The sequence below is a fragment of the Triticum urartu genome, chromosome 3, assembly GCF_003073215.2.
Source record: "Triticum urartu cultivar G1812 chromosome 3, Tu2.1, whole genome shotgun sequence".
NCBI lineage: Eukaryota > Viridiplantae > Streptophyta > Magnoliopsida > Poales > Poaceae > Triticum > Triticum urartu.
In genome coordinates this window covers 459,359,160-459,369,747 of record NC_053024.1, presented here as the reverse complement: position 1 = coordinate 459,369,747, position 10,588 = coordinate 459,359,160, and the positions used below count along the sequence as shown (strand labels likewise).

The window sequence follows — 10,588 nt, the reverse complement described above, 5'->3', positions numbered from 1 at the left end:
ATTTTCTGTAACAAGACCTATCTTGCAATGATGGAGGGCGCTGATGCGCTCGATCTGCCTTCCATTTATTTTCTTACATTAAAGAAAAAATATATAATTTTTACAAAGCAACGACTAAAACATAAATAAAATGATGTTAAGACACTTATTTTGGGATGGAGGGAGTAAACTGACCACGCAGAACACAATTCTAGACTTGAACACCATAAGATCAACGAGCAAAGGCTATCAATTCTTTTCAGTTTCTTGTTTTTCATGGGCTTTTCCCTCCTCTTTCATGTGATATTTTGGTCAAGAAAAATAATCCTCATTCATCTTTGCCTTCTTTATTTACTCATGCACCTCTTCGTCGATTTCCATTAAAGAGATCACAATATACTCTTTACAAAGCAGCAACCAAAACATAAATGAAAAGGAATCAGAAGCAACAACTTAATACTAAAGTGGCCACGCAACGTTTCCTGTTTTCCATACGCTTTCCCTTACATGTGATATTACGGTCAAGAAAAATAGTGTTCGCGAATCATTGTTTTTTCTAAAAAAAATAACAAAGCCTTCTCACTGATTTCCTTACAAATCATCGACCAAAATATAAATGAAAAGGAACCATAAGGAACAACTTAATACTACTACCTCTGTTAACTTTGTACTAAATCAAATAAAAAACTTTGTACTAAATTCATGACACTTATTTTGGGATGGAGAGAGTAGTAAACTGGTCACGCAACATTTCCTGTTTTCCGTGGAATTTTAAATTTTCTGTTTCCCACTCTCCATGTGCATTCCCTTTCATGTGATATTTCGGTCAAGAAAACTAGTCCTCTTGGCCAAATAAGCTCAAAATTTCCCAGCCTACTACTGGAAGCATGTAGTATTTACTGATTTTTTCTGGAATTTTGAAACAAAAATGGTTTTACCAATTTATAGAGACAATATGTGCCAAACAGTGCTCAAATGGACATGATTCTCAAGATAAATACTAGTAGCATGATTGACCAACAGCAAAGTTTCATACAATCTGCACACCAATACATCAAGTACTAGAGAATCAACCAAAATAAGGCAAAGACAAGACACTGGTGTTGCTTCATACTAACAATATTGTAGTTGTAGATCTCCTCCACACCAAAATGCAAGTGACAAACTGCAAGCCATCTGTCCAAATTGGCACAAATGTTAGTGACATGGTAAAGTACCCTCAACTAACTATCGACACTAGTACTAAAACAGAGATATACCTCTAAGAAATAACATCATACTCAGGAGGCAAATGTCATTTGCGATTTTTCTTTTTCTGAAATCGTATCATAATTTGATCATGTGGAATACTTTTGAATATCCTTTTCTCACGGTAGCATACCATTAAATCATTGAGCCAATCATCTGATATCTTATTGCGCAAATCGGTTTTGATGACCTTCATTGCTGAAAATATTCGCTCGACCGACGAAGTTGCCACTGGAAGAATCAATGTCAACTCGATAAGGTGATATACCAATTGGAAAGTTCTATGTTTCATTGTTTGAACCATCAAACGAGCAAGAGTAGAAATATCCGGACATCCATTAAATTCCTCACTTCTCCTAATATTTGTAAGGAATGTTGGAAGCTCGTATCTTAGCAACAACCGTTCAGCTTGTGTAAAATCTTCAACATAAATTTTAGCAAGCCGAATAAGTTTCTCATCATTAAACTTTGAGAAGTTGTTAGCTGGATTGAGACAAGACATGCAATCCACTAACTCGGTGTTAACTTCATTGAATCGGTGGTTCATCTCAGTGAGAGTTGCACCAATCGCAACATTGAATATGCTCACCCTGAAATAATGATCTCGAGTCACCTTATTCCTGCTTCGAGCAGATTGCCCCATAGCTCCAACGAGATCATCCATATTTGGCACGTCAATGCCATGTTCCTCACAAAAGTTTTTTGCTTGCTCGCATATGGCTCATACCCATTGTCCTTCATAGTTTGCAAAGCTTCTTCACATCCAAGATCAAACGCATGGCTTCAAGCTTGTGATAGCATATTTGTGATGTTCAACAAGTTTATTAAGAATATCATGATGAACACAAATTGGAAGCATTCCATCTGTACCAACAAACCTGAAGCTCCACCTTGAGAAGTGTGTTCCTGGGCATCCTCAATCACAATTGCAAGCACATCCACCACTGCATTCCACATTGTGTAAACACGAAGCAAGGTTCTAAGATGTGAGCCCCAACGAGTAGCTCCTGGTCTAGCTAGGTTAGTTTCTTAATGTAAACCAGTTCCAGATGATATCTTACAATTCTCCATCATCTCTATCAAGTCATCTTGATGCTTTGCAAGCAATGAATCTTTTCTTTTGCAGGATGAACCCTCCGGAGTCACTATCAAAGGAAGACAGTTGAAAAAATCAGCAATAACCGGACAACATTGAGCCACTGTGACAACCACTAGTTGCAATTGATTGGCAAAACAGTGAACATAGAAAGCATATGGACTCTCATCACGAATTAGCTTTTGCAAACCAATGAATTCTCCTCTCATGTTTGAAGCCCCATCATAACCCTATCCACGTAGCCTATTATTAGACAAGCCATGGTACTTTGAGACATAAAACAATGCTTCTTTAATTCCGGCAGATGTGCAATCTGTGATGTGCTTAATAGCAAGAAATCTCTCCTGAAGCTCCCCACTATCATCCAAAAATCTGCACATTTGGAGAGCTACAAGTTATAGGAAAAGAAACAAATAACAACATAAAATAAAAGAATTAGCCTTTGTAAACCATTGAGCTACCTCAAAATTATTGCCATTTGCTCCTTCATTGAGCAATCTCTAGCCTCATGAACAAGTATCACAAAATTCTTATCTTCAAGCTCATTCTTGATGACTTTGGTTACCTCCAAAGCACAACATGTAGCAAGGTCCTTTTGAATCTGTGAACATATCATAAGTGCATTACCTTGCCCATTGTCAAATGCATCTTTCACATCTTTATTCTTATCTTTGTACCAATCCAAGAACTCCGTGAAATTGCCTTTGTTTACGGAATCGGAGGACTCATCATGTCCACGAAAAGCTTCCCCTTGAGCTATGAGATACCTTGCACAATCTAATGATGCAGTCAAACGGATTTTATATTTTATTTCAGATTCTTTAGTATGTGCTCGGAATTTGGTAGCCACATTGGCCCTTTGATTCTTGAAATCATCACACGAGCCTCTAGCAATGTTGTGGTAACTAGATGGACCACCAACATGTTTTTGAAAACTTGCGAAAGCTGTTTTCCAGCGTTTGTAACCATCTATGGTAAATACGTCATTTCCAAATGTAGCAGCATGTGATGGTTTCATGAAAAGAAAACAAGGGAAACAAAAGGCAGCCTCCTTTGCGACACTATATTCCAACCAAACAAACCTATCTAGCCATTGTGGTTGAAAAGATCTCCAAATTTTACCGTCCAATGTGACTTCAAATTTATGCCCACTTGCTTTGTTTCGCTCTTTCAACAAATAAGCTCTTCTCACTTCACTTCGAATTTTAGGGGCATAATCTTCTATTGGTATTCGATCCGCCGGATCACCAAAAATCTGACTTGGATGAAATTCTAATATATATTGTGTTGGTGGTGCTGGTTGGTTTGTGCTCTCATCGGTTGGGGGATTGGTTCTCTCATTTGAAGTGGGATTGGTGCTCTCATCAACCGAGGGATTAGTGCTCTCGTTTGTTGGATCATCGGGGATTATGTTCTCTATGGGGGTAGGCTGAACAATAACATTAATTGGGGCAACATTGGATTCAGGAACAATAGGAAGTGTATTTGAACTACTTGCAAACCAACTATGCATAGTCCTCTTTCTCTTCATTTCTATAAAAAAATAAACAAGGACATAAATTAGTTCATGAATTAATTGTTACTAGAACCAGTACTGACTAGAACCAAACTACGCACTGACTAGAATTAACTAAACTAGCAACTGCTATCAACTAAACTAAGAAGAATCAAACAGAGTCAGACAGAGACAACATACAACCTATTTCGATCTGCTCTGGACCAGGACTCTGGTGTCCGGCGACCGGCGACCTATAGAGAGGCGTCCGGCGTCCAGTGGGGAGTCGGTGGATCCGGCGACCTGCAGAGAGCCCTGGGCGTCGTGGGCGACGAGCTCCCCGACAGGCGCATCCCGGCTCCCCCCGTGGCCCCGCCCCTCGTGCAGGCTCGGGCGCTCAGCTGATGACGGCGTCCGGCGGGGAGGCGGCGCTCGGCGAGGACGCGGCGACGGCGAGGAGGCGGGGAGGCGCCGCCGGACTAGGAGGTGGCGTCTGGCGGCCAGTGGCTAGGTTATTGGGTGGCCGCTGCTCGTGCGCCTGATGTGCTTCGTGCGCGTGCGAGCGTGCGGGAGGCTGGGTTAGTCACCGACTCTTAGATGGGCTGCCTACTGGACCATTTTTTCCGGGCTGGGCCTAAGAAATATTTTGAAGCCTAGTAGTAAAAAAATCCGCGAATTTGGAGGGTAGGCTCAAGCCTATCGAAGCCTGCCTGGTGAACTCGCCACTAGGAGCAGACGTTTTCGTCGACTATGAAGCGCCTATGTTGACTTTGTCAATCTCAGGAGGTTGTGTCAACTTAGTGTCTTGAAGGTGCTCATACGGGCAGGGTGTGTATGTGTGTTCATATGGGTGATTGTGTATGCATGTATGTGAGCATTTGCAATTGTATCGTGTTAAAAATGACAGGGTCCCCACAAACAAATGGGTCAGAAAATCCAATTTTTAACACTAGACATGCAGTTACTAAAACCACACCATCTAGCAAGAATCAGGATATCCCCGTAGCAAGAGAACATCCACTAAGATGTAGCAATTTTCAATCCATCACAATTCTCCTAACCAAAAAATTCTATTCATGGCTTCTATCATAAATCTCGTCAAGAACTTTTTTTATTGTCTCCGCGCCTTATTAAGTACTTCCTCTACCTTAGTGTTTCTGCAAAAATACTCCTGCTTTTAAGATAATAGCACAAGTTGTATATTACAAGAAACCTCTTATCAAAACATGCACTATTTGTAGTTTTCAAATAGTCTAGCAATCCCCCCCCCCCAACTAGCATTCGTTATTTTTTACGAAATATTTAAATCCACAATGCAAAAGCACACATCAGCACATACCAAACCAATTTAGCAACACTACATTAAAAGAAAGATGATTCCAAGTCCAACCCCTCTCCAACAAGTTGTCCTTGGTTAATATGCTATTTCTAAGCATCAACCATGGCAAACTTGTTATTTTATATGGATAGGACACTACCAAACCACTGTAGAAGTTTTCAAGTGTAAGTAGATGTCCTTCACCACAAACATATTTTTGTTGTTTAGAGTCCAAATCACTCCGTCCTCGCAACCTTTCAACTCCGCCATATCTACCATATGTATCAAATCTTCGCATGGATCTGAACTTTCATCATGTAGATTTCTTCTAAACTCCACTCCATCAATCCCATTGTTTATAATAAACTACACACCCACTATTTGGGTGAAGGTGGGGTTACATAATCTAGGAAATTGACCAGCTAGAGATTTATCTCCTAGTCCCACAACATCCTGAATAATGTTTTCACCCCATCTCCCAATTCTATTTTGGCAAAAGTCTGAAATGTATGGCTAACACTCACAAGACTTTTCTTCGCAAAAAAAAACATTCATGAGACTTCACAAAAAGTGAGAGCCACCAACACCATCTCTCCACTCTGAGAGAGTTTGTTTACTTACATATTTCCTTGATAACTAGAACATAAAAGCGCGCGTTGCCGCACCCGCCCATTCCAAAAAATAATGATAAAATTTTGAAAACAATTATCCAAAAGTAATGATACAAATATGAAAAATCCTTTAGATGCATGTATGGTAGAATATGAACAATTTGGGTTATGTTACGTTGATGCGATAGTAGGGTATATTTTTTTAAAAGAACTTCATTTATCTTTATCATCAACTCTAAATATTTTTGAGTTGTAAAGTAGATCAACAAAAGCTCGCCGATGCATTGAACTATGGGTAAATTACATGAAAGAAGGATTTTGCAACAGGCGGGCATTTAAATTCATCACCCAGATCGGTTTTCGGAGTAGCCACCTGGGTTTTAAAAACACATTAGCTATCATGGATTTCCTCTATTGTTACACTTTGGGTGGATGGACTCATGGACCAAACGTTTCACAATGGAACATATGGGCTAATAAATCTAATTCCACTGAGAGGACTGTGCTCCACACAGTCAGTCTCCTGCCGCCCAAATTAACGATAAGGCGTACATGTTAACTTTAGGAGCAACAACACTGTGACGTTGGCCTCAGCGGACTAGCGAACATTCGCAGTAAAAATGGGGCAAGACGGTTGTGCATGTCTGAATCAAACAGATGGTTGTGCCTAGTCGTTGTGAAGAGGCATAGCTTGCTATGTCTTACTGTTTCTCACTAGACTACCACATTCATTTAGTATTTTCAAGTTTCCAAAGCCATTTTCTAAGCATGCGTTGGTTAATAAACCTCTGGATCAAAAACTCCTAGATTCCAACAACTTTTTGGCACACACACAGTAGGCCAATTTACCAAATGATACTTCTTTTTGTTGTTGGATTCTTGCCAAACCATCTGTGTTATGCTAGAATTCAAGTTCCTCTAGACCCCTTCCGAAGCTTCCAGGAAAGATAGCATGAACAAAGGGATGTCACTTGGAGAAAAATTCACTACGGTAACCATGTCTACGTTAGATAGCAAGTTCTCTTTCCAGGCAACTATTTTTTTCGCTATCTTCTTCTCCACCGTGATCCCTTAAGAATTGTTGAGTCTCTTAGCATCCACATGCATCCCTAGATATTTTAAATGCAAAGTCCAAAAATTACAAGAGAAAGTTTCTCTGTAATCCTTCTCTCCAATAACAACTTCACCTAGACAATATATCCCCCTCTCGTGTAAATTAATCTTTAGCCCAGAAACTTGCTCAAATATGCAAAGAATAAACTTTAGGTTCCTTGCATTACCGAAATCATCTTGCAAATAGGAGTATGGTGTCATTAGCATATTGTAATAATGCCAGCCACCGTCCACCAAATCAGAGAAGAAACCCTGATTTTGATCTTTCTTCGCCAGCAAGGCCAACCCATCAACACCAATATTAAATAGCAAAGGAGATAGAAGATCGCATTGTTTGACCCCCTTGAATTATGGAAATAAGGACCAATAAGATCATTCACCTTGATAGCTACTCTCTGTCATATGCCAATTTTCATAATCCAGTCACACCACTTTTTGGCAAAACCCTTGGCCTGCATCATCTAATATAAAAAGGCCATTTCACCTTGTCAGATGCTTTCTGAAAAATAAATCTTCGGAAACACCCCTAATATTTTGTTTACTAGGTCTCGTGGATAATTTCATGTATTAGCACCACACCTTCCATGATATACCGGTCTTTAATAAAGGCTATGTCTTGCATAAATCGACCCATCAATTCCCAATCCCAATATAACTGCTAAAATCTTAGCCAGTATTTTATTACTGACATTTAGCAGATATATGGGTTTGAACTTCTGAACAACCTCGGCATGAGGCACCTTTGAAATCAGTGCAATAGTACCTTGATTCAAGCTATCAACTTTCAACCCTCCCTGATGAGAAACATCAAAGAGCTTTTCCAAGTCATATTTTATATCATCCCAAAAACCTCTGAAAACTCTGCATGCAATACATCAGGACATGTAGCCTTATTGTGCCTCGAACCAATGCAAAGTCCTTGATGTCCTCCAGTACAACTTCGTTAGTCAGAAATTTTCTACCCTCTTTAGACAACTGATTGCATGGAAAACCATGCAATTCAATGGAGGTTACTTAGGAGCATCAGCCAAATCCTCACTAGTAGAAAAAGGACCTAATGTGAGACACATTAGTCCCAGTTCGATTTTGGCCCGGTACTAATGCCACCATTAGTGCCGGTTCGAACGGCTATGCATTAATGCCGGTTCGTGTTGAACCTTTAGTACCGGTTCGTGCCATGAACCAGGACTAAAGGGATCTGACCTATAGTCCCGGTTGGAGACACAAACCGGGACTATAGGGCAATTTTCAAACTCTACCCCCCCCCCCCCCCCCCCCCCGTGTATCGCCATTTCAGTTTTGAAAAAATCAAAAGAAAATGATGAAAACTTCAGAAAATAAAATCCTTCGAGAGGTAGTTATATTACTACACCTACTAGTTATGAAAATTTGAAAACTTAAATTTGGACATGTTTTGCAAAAAGTGTAGGGAAAATGTAAAACGACTATAACTTTTGCATACGATGTTGGGAAAAAACGTATAATATATCAAAAAATTCAGCACGAAAATCCGCATCCGATGAAGACCGCCTACGGCCTGTTTGCAATTTTTTAGAATCCTCAAATTCCAAAAGGAAAAAAGATATGCTCAAATTTCAGTTTTTTTAATTTTGGTCAAACTATGGTCAAACTACTTATTCAAGAAGTATTAATCTTACTACATAATTATTCAAGAATATTAGTGTTACTAAATAATTATTTCAATTTTTTGAATTTTGGTCAAATCTGGTCAAACTATGGTCAAACTATGGTCAAACTTATTCAAGAAATATTAGTGTTACTAAATAATTACTGTTTTTTAGAATAATAGTTTCAAACTCAAATGGTGAAACGAGTGACCTAATGCTCAAGCTAAACTGCTGAGGGTTAATAGGATTGACAGCTTACATTTGTCAGGAAAACAACAAGTGCAGACTTGGAAAGTAGGGGGAATAGAACTCCGAAGTTAAGCGTGCTCAGGCTGGGGGAGTGAGAGGATGGGTGACCGACCGGGAAGTCAGACGATTCGGAATGAGTGATCCACACTTGAGCAGTCAAGAGGGGTGATTAGAGACTAAATCATCAAATAATTAAATTTAGGAAATTGAAAATAAAAAAATCAAATTTTTTCAAAATTTTCAAAAAATAAAAATAAAAAAAACCTTTAGTACCGGTTGGTAACACCAACCGGTACTAAAGGTCTCCCATGCCACGATGCGAGCTCACGCCACGTGGTGGGCCTTTAGTGGCGGTTCGTGCCGAACCGGTACTAAAGGGGGGCCTTTAGTGCCCACACTTTAGTGCCGGTTACAAAACCGGCACTAAAGGCCCTTACGAACCGGTTTAAAGCTCCGTTTTCTACTAGTGCCTTATAGAACTTTGTAATGTGCTTCACAAGCTCAACATCTTCTACAATCTCAACTCCATCTCTATGTAGCACTGCAATATGTTTTTTCTACCACTTGCTTTCAAATGAAAGTATTTGGTATTTCCATTCCTTCTAATAAATCTCTTTCCTTAGCCTCTGCCTCCATTTCGTTTCCTCATCCTTTAAGAGTTCTTTAAATTGGCATCTAAAATCAATCTAAGCTCCCTTTGTCCACGGGATAGAACACTAACCTCACTCCTTTTGACTAGCCCATCAAGTTTACTTAAAATCTCCACTCTAAGATTTCTATAAACCCCGTCAACTTTTATATGCCAACATTGAGATGCATCCTCAACCTTCTAGCCTTGTCTTTCTGTTTGTCCAAGTCATACATACAAAAAGTTGATGCATGCCAGCTCTTCTGCATCGTGTCTTGGAACCCTTCTTTCTCTAACAAACAAGTTTCGAATAAAAAAATACCACTAAGGAGTTGGAACCCCAATACTCAAATGCAATGGTACATGATCGGAAAGCTCTATATTCAACCCAACAACAGTTTCTAACACCTTAAAAAACCATTTGCTAATGGATAGGCAAGATACCATTCTTAGGAAACCAACACCTTATCTTTTTTTATGCTATCAACACCTTATATCTAGTTCTCAAAATGGGCACCTCCAAGTTCTTGGCCCATGTGCATAATCTTCCATGTAGCTGCACTTCTTTCAAACCAACTTCAATGATCTCTACTCTTATAAAAAAACGAGTTGGTGATGTGGTGTGCCTGCCATCTTGCAATATAGACCGTCCAATCTATATCAGACGGATAGAAAGCAAACTATGGTAATTTTGCAAAAAGATACCCGCACCTCTCTCCACATTTGTAGATAAATCCTTCCCTCGTTCATATTTATCTCCTACAACCTCATTGTTGAGCAATTAAAAAAGGAAGCCTCTGGAACAATCTGGAATGGTGGCCACTGTCGGCGCCGTCCATCCCCATGCCTCCGTTCGGTCCGACCACCAATCACCACCACTTCCCACTCCTCCTCACCTTATCTATCCTCTTTATCGATATATTATTAGGTTTTACACATGGGATTACTTCCACATGGGTCAATCACAATAGGTGTTTTGTAAAAAAAAAATGCATATTGATGTTCCGTGCAATGCAAAGGCCTCTTGCTAGTTGAATTAAAAGTGTGTCTCCATTTGGGTAGGACATGAGGATTGTTTTCCTCACTAGTTTTCCTTATAATAAATAAATCACCTCCATAACTACAACCCCCTTGCATTTGTTGCATACACTAGCAAGCTCAGCTAGGAACTCATCTTTACTTTTGTTGCGGGCTAGGCCATAAAACACAACCAATTGCTAGTC

The 10,588-nt window shown here is 39.7% G+C and overlaps 1 protein-coding gene across 5 annotated transcripts; it reads right to left on the bottom strand.

Moving 5' to 3' along the window:
* Positions 1 to 937: 937 nt before the first annotated feature.
* Positions 938 to 4,391, bottom strand: LOC125544331 (zinc finger MYM-type protein 1-like). 5 transcript variants are annotated; one of them, XM_048707978.1, is made up of 5 exons: positions 2,785 to 4,391; positions 2,289 to 2,695; positions 2,106 to 2,171; positions 1,239 to 2,015; positions 938 to 1,155 (listed from the first exon to the last, which is right to left on the bottom strand). In XM_048707978.1, exons 1-2 carry the CDS (start codon positions 3,852 to 3,854, stop codon positions 2,554 to 2,556), a joined length of 1,212 nt encoding a protein of 403 aa, XP_048563935.1. In that variant the 5' UTR covers positions 3,855 to 4,391; the 3' UTR covers positions 938 to 1,155; positions 1,239 to 2,015; positions 2,106 to 2,171; positions 2,289 to 2,553. The 5 variants fall into 5 exon arrangements, with proteins under 5 accessions (XP_048563935.1, XP_048563934.1, XP_048563932.1 ...); XM_048707977.1 differs by having other exon boundaries at positions 1,239 to 1,458; positions 1,817 to 2,695; XM_048707975.1 differs by having other exon boundaries at positions 2,106 to 2,695.
* Positions 4,392 to 10,588: the final 6,197 nt, after the last annotated feature.